The sequence below is a fragment of the Dermochelys coriacea genome, chromosome 18 (genome assembly GCF_009764565.3).
Source record: "Dermochelys coriacea isolate rDerCor1 chromosome 18, rDerCor1.pri.v4, whole genome shotgun sequence".
Taxonomy (NCBI): domain Eukaryota; kingdom Metazoa; phylum Chordata; order Testudines; family Dermochelyidae; genus Dermochelys; species Dermochelys coriacea.
Window position 1 is genome coordinate 21,881,478 of NC_050085.1, and position 19,924 is coordinate 21,901,401.

A 19,924-nucleotide genomic window follows, 5' to 3' on the forward strand; every position below is an offset into this window, starting at 1 on the left:
GCACCTTACAAATGTAGATTTTTTGTTACATAACTGCATTCAAAAACAAAACTATGTCAAACTTTAGAGCCTACAAGTCCACTCAGTCCTACTTCTTGTTCAGCCAATCACTCAGACAAACAAGTTTGTTCACATTTACAGGAGGTAATAGTCACCTGAGAGTGAGAACAGGCACATGGCACTTTTGTAGCCGGCATTGCAAGGTATTTACATGACAGATATGCTAAACATTCGTATGCCCCTTCATGCTTTGGCCACAATTCCAGAGGGCATACTTCCATACTGATGATGCTTGTTAAAAAAAAAGAATGCGTTAATTAAATATGTGACAACTCCTTGGGGGAGAACTCCTATGTCTCCTGCTCTGTGTTTTACCTGCATTCTGCCATATATTTCATGTTATAGCAGTCTCGGGTGATGACCCAGCATGTTGTTCCTTTTAAGAACACTTTCACTGCAGATTTGACAAAATGCAAAGAAGGTACCAATGTGAGATTTCTAAAAAGATAGCTACAGCACTCGACCCAAGGTTTAAGAATCTGAAGTGCCCTCCAAAAATCTGAGAGGGACAAAGTGTTGAGCATGCTTTCAGAAGTCTTAAAAGACCAACACTCTGATGCAGAAACTACAGAATCCGAACCACCAAAAAAGAAAATCAACCTTCTGCTGGTGGCATCCGACTCAGATGATGAAAATGAACATGCGTCACTCTGCAATGCTTCGGATCGTTATCGAGCAGAACCCATCATCAGCATGGACACGTCTTCTGGAATGGTGGTTGAAGCATGAAGGGACATACGAATCTTTAGCACATCTGACACGTTAATATCTCGCAACACTGGCTACAACACTGCCATGTGAATGCCTGTTCTCACTTTCAGGTGACATTGTAAAGAAGAAGCGGGCAGCATTGTCTCCTGCACACAAACAAACTTGTTTGTCTGAGCGATAGGACTGAGTGGACTTGTAAGCTCTAAAGTTTGACATTGCGTTCAAAAATAAAACCTTTTTTGTGCATAATTCTACATTTGTAAGTTCAACTTTCATGATAAAGAGATTGCACCACAGTACTTGTATTAATATTTTTCACCCATCTTATTAATATAATTCACCCATCTTATTTTTACAGTGCAAATATTTATAACAAATAAAGTGAGCACTGTACACTTCATATTGAAACTGAAATCAACATATCTGAAAATGTGGAAAACATCCAAGAATGTTTAAATAAATGGTATTCTATTACTGATTAATCGCAATTAATTTTTTTAATCGCACGACAGCCCTAGTTCTAACAAATTTTGTTCAACACGTCCCTTAGCAGCACATAGCTACAAACGGTGAGACAAGTGTACCTTTAAGGAATCATTCATTGTTAAAATGATGATATTCTGAAGTATTTTGCTGCTGACATTTAATTTCAAAGTTGAAAGAGAATAAGTGTCAATTATAGACCTGTCAAGTACAGTTACTTCCAACTCTGTCCAAAGCGTTTACGGTACAGAACAAATAGTTACCCATTTCAAACAGCAAAATGTCTCTGTAAAATCCCTCAAGCTACATTCAAGTATTTTCCTCATTGCATCATTTCCCCCCTCCTCACAACTAGAGATAGAAAACCAGCTTCTGACTGGACAGAATTAGAAGCACTATCAAAAGGCTTGGAAGAGGCACTAGTACACAGACCCTGTTTGTGCCTCTCACAAAATGCAATCTTAAAAGCACCGATAATGGGCTCAAACCTCTACAAGAGGTAAACACACACTCCTTGCCTCAAAGAGCGTACAGTCTAAGGAGACACGTATACAGCATCCAGAACACAATGTGCAACTCCCATTACAAGTAATTCCTAAATCCCGATTGCAAAGAGAAAATCAACTTGTTCTGACGGCTTTACCCAACATGCACGGGCAAGTCAGAACAATCTGCAACGGACACTAGTTTAAAAGAGTGGAATGCTCTGGTGGAGTTTTGACGGAAAGCGCCTGCCGTGGAGGTCAGAGCTATCAGCCAGAACTTTAGGGGTGATTTCCTCTAATGACGCTATTTCCAAACACCTTCTCGTTACTGCAGCAAAGCAGTGGCAGCCTGCTAAGTATTCTTTCATTGTCAACGCTAAACCCTGAAGTACAATTTCTCAGTCTGTCATTTGGTAAGATCTCATTCACTGTTTGCACCAAGACACTGGTGTGCTTCTGAAATCTATATTCCGCAGAAGAGCATCTTGGAGATGGGCTTAAACTCTGGCTACTTCCTGGAACAACTGCTGATAAAACACAACAGTTGTCCTGTCTGGGTGAAGCAAGGATGCTTCACTGTCAGCTTGCTAAAGCCCCAATCCCCCCACAGGGGACACAATGCTCCATAAAGTGGCGAATTAATATTGAAAGGGAGAGTTGCTCCAAGCTAATTATATGTTGTTGATCAGAGACTTAAATGGGAACATGAAAGCTTCCCTCTTTCAGGTGCTGTTCCTCTGCTTGGAAAGCTTTGGCTCCAGATGGCAGGGCTGGAGTCATACAAAGTTTCTTTTATGTAGCTCCAGACATCAAGGAAAGAAACAGGCAAATTTTTTTTTTGTTTTAGTACAAGGAAGCTGGCACGTGGGTTACTCATTCTCCTGGGGTCCTCTCCCCTCAGAGGAGAGCCAGCACATGTCACTTCTGAGAGTGCTACAGATGAAGCCTCATTCACACTGCTGGCTATTCCTTCCAAGTCCACTCCCCCAGCTGCCTCCTAGCACCCTCTCAGAGGACTCTGTCCTGGCGAAAACAAGGACTTGTCCCTGAATATTTTTTCATCCCCTAAAAGCAGACATCTGAGATTCTCAGGCTTTGCCTGTACTCTATGATCCCCAAGCAGAGTAGCTGTATCTGTGCCAACCACTAAGCCTAGACAAGGGCAAGCCAGGCTTTGCAGAGAGAGTCAGAGGAAGTAGCTGCTGCCAGTTGTCTAAAGACATTAAGAACATAACGGCCATATTGGGTCAGACCAAAGGTCCATCTAGCCCAGTATCCTGCCTTCCGACAGTGGCCAATGCCAGGTGCCCCAGAAGGAATGAACAGCACGGATCACTTGATGATTACCTATCACCTGTCGCCCATTCCCAGCTTCTGGCAAACAGAGGCTAGGACACCATCCCTGCCCAGTTTGGCTAATAGCCACTGATGGACCGATCATCCATTAACTTATCTAGTTTTTTTTCTCTGCAGTATGCTCATTCTGCTTTGTGTGCCAGCATGTCTTGTTTTCAGAAATATAAGAGATACATGCTGGGTCAAATCCTGCTTAGCCACACCCACTGGAAATGTAGAAAAACTCCACTGGAGTTAGTGAACAACTGGAATTAATTGGATTTACATCACTGTAACTGACCAGAATTTGGCCTGCTCTAGAGTTATCTAGAGGGGGGAAAAAAAACACTCAGAGCCCACCACTGATCTGACTAAATCGTCCTTAGCAGCTCTCAGCTGAAAAAAAAAAAATCTACTCCTTTGTCATCCCCTGCCCCACCTGCTCTGGTATATGTGGAGACAAATGGGTAAACATGGGCTACTGTTGACCGTTTTGAACACAACGTATCTGGCTGTGCACAGATAAAGGAATGCACAGTCCCTGTGCTGGGGGTGAATGTCAGCTGTTTAAACTAGACTATTTAAATTAATATTCTTCACTCAGGATATTGTGGAATGGTTCAGCATTTAAAAGCTGTAAGTGGCTTTTGCAAGGGAATTCTATGCCTATGTAAGAAGAGGAAAGAGCATTTTAACTTTATATAATGAATAGTTGTGTTAGCTTGGTAATACTATCCCAAAATGTAGTTTCTATTTCACTTGAAAGCCTGGAGGATACTAAGCAGCAACATCCGTTAGCTATGTAGCCCTGATACTGGAGTGATGGCTTACTTGACCATACACTCAGTATTTTGGGATGACTAAGCTCCCCCCATTAAGACGTTCTGCACATAACCCCATTTGCCCAGCTACTGAACTTCACTAGCAGTCTAGTCAATCATTCTTTGTGATAATAAAGGAATTGGATCAGTAGCTATCACTCATAGGGTGCAGGTTGGGAGCTCATTACGGCCATTTCAAACAGTTGTCTGTCCCAGTGCTTGATGGGGGCAAAGTCCTATTAAACTAAAACAGTTTCCTTTCACAGCCAACCACACAAGGGGACAAGTGCTTCCCTGCTTTCAGTATAGCTCTCAATGCCCGGTGTGGCATACACTGTTGCATAGCTGCTGTGCTCCCTCAACACATTGTACAGAACAATTAGGTGGTCTACTCAGTGCAGTGGGGCAAGCAGAAATGTCTCTGCATTATACATCTTGAACTTTTGGCACCTACCTGAAAATGTAAGATTCTAACATTTCCAAGGTTAACAAGTCTAGCTCTGCTCACTCAGCTTCAGCAGCTAGGATTCTTTGTTCATTTTAGTTACTAAGAACAGGTCCCCAGAAGAAATGTAAGCGTGTGTGATTTTAAAGAACAATCCCCTCTCACTGCATATTATGCTTCCCAACATGCAGAAGTATCAGTTAAATCTTATAATTTCTGGTTATTACCAGAATAAATGTTGCTCAGGAGTTATTGAATTCTCTCCCCAGGGAAGAGTTGAGCGAAGCTTTTAAAAGCCACACAGGCAAAATTATTGTTTGCCCGAAGACTGGAGGGGGGTTGTAGGAAGATTAGAGGATACATATGAATATATTAGGTCTGTTGTCCTAGTCCTGTCTAACTAGTTTTCTTCCCATGGTTCTGCTTTCTCAATGAAGTGCAAAGCCACTTTTAATCAGTGCATGAACTTCCTTTCAGCTAAATCGTATTTCCTCATGACAGTGCCCTATCAAACAAAGTCGGTGCTTGTTTACAGGAGGGCAGCAGAATGGTCTTATTAAGTGTTCTTGGCTTGGGGGTGCTGGAGAAACCTGGTGAGTACTCCAAAGAGAGGTACAACCATTTAGCAATAACTGAACTGGCTTTGCAAACTTCTCTCAGCTCCCTAATGGTGGTGGTCATCTTGAAGAAGAGTGACATTTGCCATTCCCAGCATGGAAGAAAGTCTTATGATGCATCAACAGAGAGTTAACAGTAAGAAGTATTTAATATTTAAACAGTGGTCAGACAGGGAAGCACTTCCCATTGTGAAGCCAGCAGGAAACTAGTGCCCAGCCTCAGCCATTTGCCTCCATGCTGCCAATATCAGGACATTCCCTTTAGTGTCAGAGGCAAGTGTTGGAGAGGGACAAGTAGCGGTGGGGGGAACTAGAGTATCACAACAACAGGATTAGAAACTTTCTAAGGGAAGTCTACATGCTACCTAACCGAGTAGGTTAGTGAAGAAGTGTTGGTGGCCACTGCATCCCAGATCGGTTTGCTGGCTATAGTGGATACCAGCACTAGGTTCAGGAGCCAATTTCAAACAATATGCATTGTGCAGTGATGTACCTACCGCAATTACAGGTCCTATTATGCAGCACTTGATCCTGAGCAGAAAAACACATCTCTATAGTTGAGATGCAGGCAGTTGAACTTGCTCAATGCTAATATAATGAGGGGCAGTTCTCTGGCTCCTACTAAGTTGCCTATGTAAATCTTCATTACGGCAAATTCTGGATGTCCTGGACAGAGGAATTCCTGCACTTATCCTGAGGACTAGGCTAGGTTGCCTACGAGATCAACTTTTATCTCCATCATTTCCAGCCTACAGATGCCAGTCTAGAGCCCAGGAGAAGCAAGATGTCTGAAGTCTTCGGTCCTACCTAAGGGGACCGCCTCTCCAGCTGGGTGCTTGATTGCCCACTGCTCTCACATGGGAGATGTGCTGCACAGCAGCAACCTATTAGCTCATATTCAATGCACTGTGCTCACAGTTCAGGTCTGCAGATAACTCTGGTCAGCACCAACAAATCAGAAAGTTACTAGAGAGGACTTTGCCCTATGGCTAGTTAATTTAGCATGGCATTTTTAGAGACATGCTGAGAACAGAGTGAAGTGTAACTTTCTCCATAAATTACACAATAGCAATGGCTATGGAGAAGCCTGGTATCTTTGGCGAGTCAATAAGCATTAACCACATCATAAGACTAGAACTCAGAGGTGAGAACATGGTGGAGTTACACATGGTGCTGACCACTCCCCAGCCCAAGCCATATTAGAGTGGGTATCTAACATCTGCCACACTTCAGGGTACTTTTTTACAAGCCACTTTCCACACACAACTTCCTGAAGCAGTCACCTTTTAGGTTTCAGAGTAGCAGCCGTGTTAGTCTGTATTCGCAAAAAGAAAAGGAGTACCCGTGACACCTTAGAGACTAACAAATTTATTAGAGCATAAGCTTTCGTGAGCTACAGCTCACTTCATCGGATGCATTTGGTGGAAAAAGCAGAGGAGAGATTTATATACACACACACACACACACACACACACAGAACATGTTTCATGTTCTGTGTGTGTGTGTGTGTGTATATAAATCTCTCCTCTGCTTTTTCCACCAAATGCATCCGATGAAGTGAGCTGTAGCTCACGAAAGCTTATGCTCTAATAAATTTGTTAGTCTCTAAGGTGCCACGGGTACTCCTTTTCTTTTTACCTTTTAGGTTGAAATTTTCCACACTTGGTCTCCTTGCCTCTCTCACCCACCCAAAAGAACCAAATAAATGAATTGAGCAAAATTGCATCAGTACCAGTCCTGAAGAGAATACAGCTTAGACAACAGCAGCTTCTCACCAGTAAAGAGAGTTTAAGTACTGGGTAGGCAGATTGTCCCTTGCCATTTTGCTTTGGAGACCACATTCATACATGTGGGGAGGAACACATGAAAGGTAACCTAATGCCCTAATTGACATTTTGCTGGCAATAGCACATCCATTATCAGGCCAATATCAGACATAACAATGTTTTTTACTGGAGACTTTAGTACATTATATTAACTTAATTAAAACCAAGACATCAGCCAGCTCATTCAGACCCCAGAGGTGCATCTGTAAAGAACTCAATTAAGTTTAGATGGTGTAATGATGAAACCTCATTTATCATCTAAATGCGGCATCAACCTCTTGTTTCAAATTGTTATTTGGGCTCTGACCACGACAACAAGTTAAGATGGGTTTTGAAACCCTCTAAAATGACCAAAGACTGAGCTTGACAAATTGCATAAAAGATCACAGGAAGAGTAGGGTTTTAAGTCCTTTCAGACAGGGTAAGAGGAGAGCATGTTTGGGAAACTGACTCAAGTCCTTAGTCTTCCTTTGGAAGAAGAGTAAAATACCAGATAAATAAACTTATTATGATCTGGAGGCAGAAAGGAGAAATGTGTTAGGTGAGAGATGTAGCTTGGCAGGGAAAACGCTGGGATCACAGCTCTATGCTCAACAAATCTTTTCCAGGTAAGAGGTATATGAATCCTCCATCCTGCCAGATGAAATATTTGTCACCAACATACTGGCAGGGGACTTCTCAAGGACTCAAGAGCTCCTGGAAGGAGACATCCGAGTACAGAGAGAGAGAGAGAATGCGCTACCCAAAGTCTGAAGCAAACAATTGCTGAGTAAAGAACAAAAATATCCTGCTTTAGACTCTCAATTCATTTGGTCACAGGAATTTTCCTCTAACACGTACTGAGAAAAATCTTGGAGGTGGAGCAGACCAGAGGGAGCAGCTCCTTAACAGGATTAACCGCTCTTGGCAATGCAAATCCAACGCACTCAAAAGTAGAGTAGCTCCAATGACTATGTTGGCAGAGCCAATTGAAGAGCTGTGTTGATGTTTACAGTTCCCTTAAAAGTCTGTTAGGCAACGAATGAGTTTATGTCAAGGCGCCTGACATGCCAAAACATAGAAGATCATTTGAAAGTAAAATTATGCACCCAATCATTAGTTATGACACCACAGGTGTGCAAGATTCATTAGAGACTGGAAGGAGAGGCCTCACGCTATCAGAAAGCAAAATGTAAGACCACCACCAAAAGGAAAGGTCACTTCACATGTAAAAGTAAGTGGTTTACTACATGTAGTATTCATCAGTGAATATAAAGACTTTGGCCATGACAGGAAAGTCCATAAACCTCACTTTTGAGGTGTCCTGCAATTTCGCTAGACAGTTACACCCGTTTCCCACATCTCTCTTCTTTAGTCTCACCTTCCAGTTTTCTTCTTACTATTCTTAACCTTTAAGAACTACCTAAATTCTTCACCAAGAGCCTGATCCAACTCCCACTGCAGTCAATGGAAAGAATCCCACTGACTCAAGCAGGCCAAATTGGATCAGGTCACAAGTCACAATACTGAGCAAACCAAGTCAACGCTTTGGCACAGAAGAGCTGGGGGAGTGGTGGAAAACCTTCCTCAAACTCAGGTATTTCGAACCTGACATTTTGGTCACTCTGTCATATATCTGACTGGGGGGGCAGGGGATGGGTAGTATATATATATTTTTTTTAACAGTAGAAGGGGTGAACCAAAATATATTTCAGAGGACTGCATACATGTTAGAACTCTGATTGTAGGAGAAGGAGAATTACAGGACACATGGATGGGGTGAAAAGCTAATTCTAACTTGACAAAGTATTTTCTGCTGTGATGGGGCTCCTTCCCCACCCTGGACTCTAAGGGGTTAATAGAGCCCTAGGGAGGCTGCACAGGAGGCAGCCAATCAGAGAAGGGATGAAGGGAGCAGTCAATCAGGACCAAGCAGGCCCATATAAAAAGGGAGCTGCAGGGCAGAGGAGTTCAGTTCTCTGCTGGGAGTCCAGGGAGGAAGGACTGTGTCTCTGGAGGGCTGAGAGAACTGCCAGCACCCTGGACAGAACAGTGCTGGGAGCAGGGACAGGGGGAGCGAGAGAGAGCTCCTGGCTGGCTGCTGCATTTGCAGGCTGAGGCCTGGGCAAAGAGGATGCTGGGGCCACGAGGAAGTGGCCAGACAAGCGGCTGCAGTAGCCACTAAGGGAAGTGGTTGAACAGCAGACTGCAGGTCCACCTCAGTGTGTGGTGCGGGCGGAGGGCTGTGTCGCTGAAGAGGATGTTGCAGTCCTTGGAGAGACATGGGTCCTAGGGCAGGAGTGACGACAGCAAGACACCACCTGAAGAGGGCACAGAGCTAATTCCCAAGGCAGCCGGCAGGCAGCACCACCGTGGTGAGTGAACCCTGTTACATATGTACACTTAGCAGGTGATTAGTCTAGACCAGCTAGAGATATTTTCTGGAGCACACATGGTTGTACAAAGCATTTCCCTGAACATATGTTTATTTAGAAGGAGAGTTTAGGATGAGTCAGTCATTTATTTTTACATCCTTATCCTTAAGGATTTGTCACTGACACCAAAATACAGACTCCTCTCTTTCATCCCTGCACTTTAATTACTTGAAAGCCAAAGAAAGTTCTTCTATAGTCATTTTGTTGCTCTTCGAAGCACAGCTATTTTATCCAATAAGTTTAGTACCAGCCTTTTTGTGGGTTGTACACAGGTACTGAACCCCTTCCATGTCTACGCATCTTGGTGGCTGTATCTAGTGAAAATAGAGCTCAAAAGTACAGTCTGTGGCCTCAAAGCATCTACAGATCCTTCTGGAAACAGCCAGTTTGAGTCCTGAAGAGCGGCATCCTCTCCTTCCGCAAAGCCAAGTCTGTCAGCTCTCCCACTTAAAGGAGAAAGGAGAGACTTCAATAGCTTAATTTATGCCTTGCTCTCTTGCATTAACTGGTTAAATCCCACTTGGCTATGGAGTAAAGAAGTTCATTTTCTGTGGTGCAGTATTTCCTGAGATCACTGCCACCTGCTTCAGTACAGCCAAAGTGGTGAGGATACAGTAGTTACATTAGTCAGAGCATCTTTTCCTCCAAGAGGATGAGGGGGGAGGGAGAAGAAACACAAAACTGCCCACACCCCTGAAATGGGACATCGTAATAGCAAAGCTAGTGTTACTCTGATGCTGCACCTGCTCCGACTGTCCTGGAGGGGGACATGTCAACTTTTAATTAGAAAAATGAACGTTAAGACTCTGGAATAAAATACACCCTACTCCAAATCTCTTCAAACGTATACACAAAATTCTGAGGGTGAGGATTCTGAGCGAACGTATAGGTTGTTACCTGAATAGGAGGAACTTCCAGGACTTTGTCCACGTTCTTTAGAGAAAGAGGCACATACCACAGAGTTGCCCTATTAGTCACCCTCTTAGCACCTTAAGAAGAAAAGAAAGAAAAAAAAAATAGTGTTAAAAATCCAGATACACTGGAAACACCCGACAGTAAAGCCTGTGTAGCACTTTAGGAGCATAAATTCTGTACAAGGAAAGCTACGCTGCGCATGATCGGTAATAAAAGCAAGAAGCCTTGATATAGCAGCTAATTTCCTGGAGTTGCACCAAAGAGTTTGGAGAATGGCAAAGAGCTGTATAAACCATTCATTAAGCTCCCAAGGCCTTGGGCCTTGCTCCAGTTGATTATCTGGTATTCCCCACATAGCTTCATGTCTTCCCTTCCCCATGCTCATTCTATAGGAAGACATAGGGAGAGCATCACTGAGGAGAGAGCCTGCCCCCACTCGGGAATGGGCTTGAGGAGACTTCTCTGGATGCCATGTGCCAGCATCAGAGAAAGAGCTGAACACTGGCAGAGAACCATCATCATGTTTTTGCTTATGAATATGGAACGCTTGCTACAGCAGACCTCTTTGACGCCTGTCATGTCTGAGCTGCACACGAGCAAGCAGCTGATCACCAAGTGACACTCATGGCTTAAGAGACTGAGGCTCCAGTATAACATTAGCACATGCTGTGTTCTGACCCCCCACTCAATCTATTATGCCACATTGGGTCAGACTGAGGAATTCCAGGACTGGCAGAAATGCATGCGCCAACCACTGCATTCGGCAAGAGATAGACAGAAGGCTATCCTGCCAGCAATGCTGCTTGAACCTTCCATAGCAGCCCTACAGACAGTTAGCGCTTTGTCCCTTAAATGTGTAAGTGTAGCAAGTTGCTTGAGTGACATAGGCCCTCTGACTGCAATGTTACTGCTAAGTGGTACCTTGACCTGCTAGCAGGGTGACCTTTTAAAAAGCAGATTTAAATGCTAATGATTGCTAGAAATTAGCTGAAACAAGCATCCAGTATAATGCAAAGGAGCTGGATTTTATCATCAAGTGCTGCAGGGGCTCATTAGCTTCTGCTGAAGGTTTAGAATGCTTAGAATGTGCACTGTACATGAAACAACCACTGAGGTGGAAGATGACTGTTCGTGTTTAGAGCAGGGGTTGGGAATTCATGTGTTTAATGTTAATTTGCACAATTTCTAAAAACTCGTGGTTTAATAAATCCTACCTTTGGGGAAGCATCTAAACACAATACATACAGGTACAAGATTAGCTGGTGGAAGGATACAGAGCAGATGTGAAAGGAGACCAGATGAGCTCTTGCGTTGTTCTTCAAAAAACAGTCAAAGTCATGTTTTCAGTGTCAAATTAGCTCTGACATTGAATTTAAAAACTCCAAATATCTTGCCAAAAAACCTTATATAACAAAATGTGGAATTCCTTCTGACAGGATTATTTTATGTCTAAATATTTCCAGAAGTCAAACAGCCAATGACTCCAATGACATCAAGCTCAGAAACTTGCATCTATGGCGTGTGCAAACTATTCAGCCAAGACAGAGCTGTTAAATAAATGGACAGTAATTCACCTCTGGTCTGAGCATTCAATCACATGCACTGGCCTGCTGCCACCACAGCCATTAACAAGCCAGCATGGGATGGTGACTGATCCTGGGCTGACAGATCTTTAAGTCGGAGATAGGTGAGGCCCATCTACTCTAGCCCTGCTGAAGTTGGCTGTGCCATCTCCTTCCAATATTCCCAGCAGCAAGTTCTGCAAGTTATAAAACAGGAGAGTTTGTGGCATGCCAGGCAAACTGCAGAGGAAAGCATACATCTAGACTCGGTAGCATTGTGGACTCCCTGTGCAGCATGGGTCCCTACATCATCTCTTCTTCACAGTGGAGCAAGCATCAAACTGTAGATGCAGATTCCCAGGTGGGGATCTCAGCCTACACAAGCTCAAGTGAGAGTCATTTCTATACTAGAGTGTGAGGTTCTCATCTGTCTGAAATTTGAAGGGGCAAACTCCAATCTTCCAGCTAGACCCCTGCCACACACAGCTCATTGTGATAAACGAATGCCTAAAATTTATTGGAAGGCCATGGGGGACATTAGGAGAGAGAGCGCTCTGGAGTCAGACACAAAAGAACCTGCAATAGGACCTGGCAGTGAGGCCGTGTCTGGGTGGGTGCTCGAAGCACAGATGATCAGACTTCCAGGCACACCCTCCCCTTACTTTAACTACAAAACATCTGACTTTCATCATAACCGTTGCTACTGACTATTCTTTTAATGCCTGCAACAAATAAGCCTGTCCCTGTAGCCTGGAGACTAGTCCAAGCCAGCACTAGGTACCTGTATCTCTAGTCCCCTGCAAGGGACCTCCCTAAAAAAGCAAACATCCCCAGTAAAGAAGAGGGTAACCCAGACTTCCCAGGCTCACCTTACAAGCCTCTCAAACATCAGCTTGGCTCCCTCCAAACCTTACCCGGCAACACGAGCCTTTCCCTGCAGATCCCAGAGCTTGGTTTCACACACTGAGCAGATCTGCCACGAAAGCAGGCTACCCACACAAGAGCAAAATATGGGTACAAGAACCCACTGAGCTTGAATAGATGCTGCTAAATCACATTTATTAGGCCAGGTTCTGCCAAGGCTGCACATGAACTTCCTGTCACTAATAGAAATGCTGCATTTAACTACGATTCTGCATCATTTTTTAAGTACAGGCAAATAATATGGAAAAAGTTTCTGCTGCACTTTGACTAAGAGTGGATTTGACAACACGCTTTTGGGAATAAGATTCACTGTTATAACCAACTAAAACCATCCTGACAAGATGGTTACCATGGCAACCACAGGAGCAGACCCTTTTCAGACCTCTGAACAATGTGCACTAAATTATGCAAAACAAGTTCATTAAAAAATCCCCCCCCATTCTTTAATAAAGATCAGAACTCTAATTTCCAAGGAGTATTTTAAGTCTCAAGAGCTGCACTTCTCTTCCAGTGCAATTCTCCTGCAATCATATCCATATACATTTAATATTACTGTTGCAAAGTTTTCAGAGTAGCAGCCGTGTTAGTCTGTATTCACAAAAAGAAAAGCAGTACTTGTGGCACCTTAGAGACTAAAATTTATTAGAGCATAAGCTTTCGTGAGCTACAGCTCACTTCATCGGATGCATTTGGTGGATGTATTTTCCACCAAATGCATCCGATGAAGTGAGCTGTAGCTCACGAAAGCTTATGCTCAAATAAATTTGTTAGTCTCTAAGGTGCCACAAGTACTCCTTTTCTTGTTGCAAAGCTGACTGTTAAGTATAAAGCATGTGCCCGAACTGACTAGTAAAATGGAAAATCCTGGCATTGTTAGTGCTGCAGGTGAGAAGGAGGGGAGAATTGGGAGAGGAGGTTCTCTTGCTTTGCATGGTATTTATTAGCTGACAATTTGTAGAAGAGGAGATTGAACCTATAGACATGCCTCTCGCTAACAAACAAATATTTTCTGCAAAGGAATGGGCATGAATTGCCATCGCCAAGATCAGCCATGCTGACCCCCAAGCCCCACGTAAATTAAATGCCTACAGGGATAGTAGAGATACTCAAATTCTTTCTGAAGCTGGATGCAGGTACGCATAAAGGTCAGCTGTTCCTATGGCCGAGCAGCAACATTTACAGTGCCAAGTCTCCAAAACATCTCCCAACCCTCTCTTCCACTACGTGGTTCATCACCATTATAATGAGGTCACCGACAATACAGCATGCTGCAGCAACTCCCCTTCTTAGCCAAAATTTTCTTTGCGCCAACAGGCAGCATTCAAACCTCTGCTGCCCCTTGCACACTCTGCCACGTCGACCTGCTGTTCTTAACATTAGTGACGCTCTTGCCATTAAGCTGCTGCTGTTCTTGGGCAGAGCCTGGCTTCCTGTTGCTTTTCCCTGCAGCTGCTGCTGAGGTGGTTACCAGGATACTCACAAAGTGACTCAACAGAGTCTTGTCATTGCCAGACCTGTTTTTACATCTGCCTTCTATTGGTGGTCTCGGGGCTCCAAGAACAGCAGCTTCACAGGAGGGTCAATGCCCGAGACTCTGCTGCCTTGTAAAGGAATCCTCTACCCAACTGTGCTTCTAGGTGATCAGTCTCTCTCCCCTCTTCTGAATAGCAGTACTTTGAGATTGCATAGCTGGGTCTACTTCTAAAACAAGGGGTTTAGGTAAATCAGGGAGATAGATGTGGCTTTCAAGGCTACTGCTATGGATACTCTAGGCAAATGTTGAAGCAAAATTGTTCCTCATCATGATGCTCTTGTATGAATGAAGCCATTGGAAACAAGGGTAGACTGTGTAACAAATTTGACTAGATCTATAAACTCTGCTTTTGAATGCAAATCTCTGGGACAGCAAGCAGGAAGAGATCTTTACTGCATAAAGGTAAGTCTCCTATCTTAGGTGTGTGGCCTCCATTATCATTTCTGAACGCCTCAATCTTTAAAGCATTTATCCACAATCTCTGTGAGGCCTGGAAGTGCCGTTATCCCCATTTTACAGATGGGGAACTGAGGCACAGAGAGGCTAAGTGACTTGACCAAGATCACACAGGAAGTCCGTGGTGAAGGGGGGAACTTAAATTGAGTCCGAGTTCCAAGCTAGCACCAAAACCATCCTGGGCCTTCTTGCTGCCCAGTCTATTCTTCAGAAACTGTACTTGCTGACTTCAAGGATACTGAGGCACAAATCACTCCAACTGTCAAGGAAATAATTACTATAAGGTTTATTTTACCAATACTTACAGTAGCATTTTATCATTTAAAAACATCAAGTGAATTAGCCAAAGTGTATTAAGACAAGTGAAAAAAGTTGCTCTAGTAACTCGAGCCTGAAATCTTACATCACATTCACAGCAAAGCAAAATCACTTAAGTTTCAACAAAATCAAGAAAGGTAGGGTTTCATGACTGTTCCACATACTGGAAGTCAACCAGCATCCAGGCCTCTGGCTCATTTACAGAGCTGTGGGTTATTACTATGGACTATTAGCCCCAGTATAGATGGCCCCGACACAGCTTTTCCTTGAGTACCATTGCATTAACACTGTGGTAGCCACACCAATGGTAGTGCTGGTGTAGATGAGGCATAGGCAGCTGGCGGCTTTCTTCCCTGAACCACCTCATCTGGTCTTGCTATGAGCAAAGTTAAATACACCAACAGGAACAGTAGTGCCTTGTCTATGCTAGAAATCCTATAGTAGGGCTGTCCAGTGGCAGTGAAACTCGTGGGACCTATTCAGAGAAAGTGAGGTGTAGACACAGCCTTATACTCAACGGAAGGGGAAACCATTCAAGACTATTGAACTAACCTGCACAAACCATCCCTTAACAGTAATACCCTGTAATCCTACAACAGTTGTTCTCAAACTTTTATACTGGTGACCCCTTTTCCCATAGCATGCCTCTGAGTGCAACCCCTCTTATAAATTAAAAAGGCTATCTATTTAACATTATAAATGCTGGAGGCAAAACGGGGTTTGAGGTGGAGGCCAACAGCTTGCAACCCCCCCATGTAATAACCTCGTGACCCCTGAGGGGTCCTGACCCCCAGTTTGAGAACCTCTGTCCTAGAACATCTCTCACATGAGGCTCTGCAGCTACTTTTAAGACGTATACTAGTTAGGGTCCAGGTGAGCAGTATATGAAAATACATTCAGGACCTGGTAGCTTAGGCCCTATGTGTAGGCTACATTAGATAAAAAATTTAGTAGTTATAAGAGGTTTCAAAAATTTTCCCTAGAAACAGTTTGGATGTAAACATTTTCTTTCAGTGTCTGCACCTCTGAGATGGCAGCATTGTGACAGAACAAGAAAAACAGAAGGTGAAAGCGAGTAATTTTTTTACACTTCTCTCAGACTGGTAGCGCAGACAAACTGCAGCAGTGGTGAGATAAAGTGTAGGGTTTTCAGATGCTTTCACCCTGCCCAGCCTGCGTCAGTGAACACATTACTTTGTAATCCATTGATCAAAGGGCAAGAAACCCCTCTCAACATAAAGGATGCTGAGAGGCTTCTGAATGACTTGCACTACGAAGGTAGCACAAGGCTAGGGAAACTGACTACACAGGTGGTCCACAGTCCCACGGGAAGGGGACAAACCATGAACTGGATGATAATGAGATGCTCTAATATGCTGCATCACAAACAAAAAAAATCCATAGGTTAACATTGAATTAGAGAGGAAAACCAACCATTAGTTTCTCTTGATCTCTTTCACTGGAGGGACCGGAAGGGTTTGACATTAACAAAAGGTGTCAGTTAACAATGTCTGCTCAGATTAGCCACCCAAACCCCACACAGGCTCAGCCCTCAGTGCTACAAGAGGCAACAGGAGACACAGGGTACTACTATACAAAGAAGATTTATTTTCATCTAGTTGCTACCTTTAAGCGCTGCAATTAGAATAAAGGAAATTTCTGCTTTGCTCAAGAGTTAGACAATCTCCTCCAGGCCTGTTACTCAAACAGAACATTGCATCAACTCCCAAGCTCAGATCCAACACTAGAGTTTGTTCTCCGCAACTGTTCACATTACTAGATTGAGTAGCAATTTGTTTGCAAAAAAACTTGCTTAAAAATGGAAATGATTTGACAACCTTTTGATGCAGTTTTTAGTTTAGTCCTTTGCTTCTCTTAAAATCAAATGATGTCAAATCTAATCTACTCATTTGTTATGCATAGCTTAGGCTGAACTGCAATTTCTACTGATTTCCTCATGCGAAACTGGGGATTTTAATATTTTTGCTGTTTAAAGTCACAAGATGATGAAACCTGAGGGCAAAACTTTTTTTAAAGTCACATTTTCCTGACAAACTAGACTGACAATTTAAAGCAGCAAAATCATTGTACCTAATTTCAAGTTTTACTTTACAGGATATATATTATATTTTTTATCCTGACACGAGTACAACGCACATCTCTGAAAAAATTCCCTAGAATAAGTATCCACCTGCTAGAGAAGCGTGGGGGCTGCAACAGAGCAACTCATGCTAAATCATGGTTCTGGGAAAAGGGGGTGGTTCTGAGAGACAGGGCTGGGGTTGGATTAGTCAGACATCAAACTATGGCAATGAACAAGACCTTGTGCAAGCAAAAGGAAAGTGAGGAGAACAGGAAGACACTCCCTTCCAAATGGAGTTACTATGTCTAGCCACAGGGGGAGCCCAATGGGGATTGTAACTCTTCCCTTTCCTTAGCCCTAAACTCGGATGAAGGGGTGGTCACCCCCATTGGGCCTTCTTGCTAGCACATGCCCAAATCCACACAGCCCTCCTGCTATTTCTCCTCAGTTATCTACTGAGGTTTGCAAACTGGGGTGTTGTCCATTGTGAACTGTACTGAGATCACCAGCATTCCAGTGAGAAGGCCAAGAGGCAGCAAGTTTTCAAGAAAGCCGCAGACAAGCGCTGGTTGTACCTGTGTCCTGCAGGCCAGCCAGAGCCTTCACGGAGCCCTATGCAGACAGTGTGCTCTCTTCACTCCCCTTATTGCCCACCCCCATGCATTCATTCCGCTAACAGCCAGGGTGAGACCAACACTGAGGGTTAGAAAGCTAAGAAGTCTAGCTTGAGCCAGCAACACTTCACGTCAGGCCATTCAGAATCCCCAATGTACATGCAAGAGTCAGCAGTTTCCCAGGAACGTGTGTTCCATGTAAACAGACTGTAGTACTAGACAGAATGCAGGAGGTTCTGCACCGCAGAGCTCCTCCCCGCCCAGCCCCCCCCTTTAGGGCACGTCTTACGGGTTTCAGCTTTCGGCGGGGATTCCGTGGTGCTGCACTGTTTGGCACAATCTGAAGGTGGAGAGTTTCCTAGGTAATGTTAGAATAGATAAGAGCACCTATCTACAGGTGCTGCGAGTAACAAGGCAGGAAGGACATGACTATCAGCGCACAAGCTCTCTGCTGATTTTAATTGTTTTCCCTAGAAGCTTTGAGTGTGAAGGAGCCTTCAGCAGTTGGCTGGCACCAGCAGATTCTAACATTTGGGTTTGAAAATTTGGGGGTTTTTTTCCCCTTCTGTATTGGAAAGAGACCTGTAGGACTTTACCGGAGCATATATGTACAAACAGATTAGGCTTAATAGAACCCTTGGAGTCAATTAGAAAAGTCACTGCTTAGCGTACAAACACGCCAGATCTGCGGCACCACTCCGCCGAGAGATTCTGACCAAGCGAGCGTTGTGCCTATGTCAACGCAAACACCAGCTTAAGAGAAACACAAAAAGCTTCTGCATGGAGCCTCCTGCAGTTGCCGTGTGGGAAGATGAAAATGGGTTACCATGGTTACTGCTGCCGGGGAAGAGAGTATTCAGCTCAAACCAGAGCCAAAGGTTCATCTTATTAAGCTACAGACACCATCCTGATTAACTAAAGCCTGATGCTGCAGCCGAGTCTGCAAAATTAGTACTACTTCTAATGGATCAGAACAACCCTGCCTGAAAATTTAAATCAACACATAGCAATTGTTTGAGTTCCAAAACCCAACACACATACAGGTGTTGGAATCCCAGACCATGGAGTGCAACAAAGAGGGAACGTGGTACCTGCTCCAAATCTAGTGGACACAAAACATTCTGATGCAGATAGCAGATCAGATGCCAGGGCAACCTAGAGGTGGGGAGAAATCACACACAGCCATTAACTTACAGCATAGATGGCAGTAATTTTTTCTTTTTTCCTGCCCATCCTCTCCTCATCACTATTAAAATGTAAAACTAAATATTTACTGCGTATGCTGTCAACACTCAGTTCTAATTAGACATACAAGTTGAATACTAAGAGCACACCACAATGCGGGGCTGCTTTCTTCAAAGGAAGAGAGTATATTTTAAAGAAAATCATAGCACCACATTTAACTGCAGTCTTCTTTTGTGGCCATGCATTTAAACCTTTACTGCACTGAGAAAACAACTGCAAGCAGAGCCAAATGGAGTTCTGGCAATTTCAACAGCCCAGAAAGCGTGTACGGTGTTCACACACTTGGCTTGCCCTGAATGCGTACTTCCCTAATGGTTACATAAACACTGGTGCTACATAAAGAGCATCTAGCAATCCAACTACATTTAAATACTTCAAGCAAACTTGTCAGGGCTAAAGACAGACTTGTAAGGCACAGGTATCACCCCCCACTATGCCCCTACTGCAAGTCAGGCAGGCTTAGAAAGAGAAACAAGGAAAGATTCCTTCTCCACCAATGAGAAGAAAATTCTTACCACCAGGAAAAAAGCAAGCATGTAATAGGAATTCAAAACCTCAGAGATCACTACACCTGAACCAGGCAAGAGGGAGAAGACAACAAAGAGACAATCCAATCACTTTTACCGCAAAAGAAGGCTTTCTTCAGAGCTAAGTGTTTTGTAAAGCACTGCTCTCCTGCCACCCTGCTCTAGCTTGAAGTCCCAAGCTGCCTTCATCAGCCATGTTATTCTTGCCACATGGCCAGCATGTTCTGCCAGAGTAACTCTCACTGCAAAGCCCATCCGTACAACTAGAAACATGGCAACGTCTCTAAGGTGCCACAAGTACTCCTTTTCTTATTACACATATTGAATCTATTTCCCTACGTTAAGTATCCTCACACCTTCTTATCAACTGTCTAAATGGGCCATCTTGATCATCATTACAAAAGTTTTTCTCCTGCTAATAGCTCAATTAATTAGCCTCTCACAGTTTGTATGGCAACTTCCACCTTCTCTGTATGTGTATTTTTTATATATATATATATATATATAATCTTCTTACTATATGTTCCATTCTATGCATCTGATGAAGTC

The 19,924-nt window shown here is 43.6% G+C and overlaps 1 protein-coding gene across 5 annotated transcripts in view; it reads right to left on the reverse strand.

Moving 5' to 3' along the window:
• Positions 1-19,924, reverse strand: part of ACOT7 (acyl-CoA thioesterase 7) — a 108,580-nt gene that overhangs the window by 60,718 nt on the left and 27,938 nt on the right. For all 5 annotated transcript variants that reach the window (XM_043499948.1, XM_038376733.2, XM_038376734.2 and 2 more), the window contains exon 4: positions 10,095-10,186. In XM_043499948.1, the coding sequence (XP_043355883.1) occupies positions 10,095-10,186 (92 nt within the window). The remainder of the gene's footprint in view (positions 1-10,094; positions 10,187-19,924) is intronic.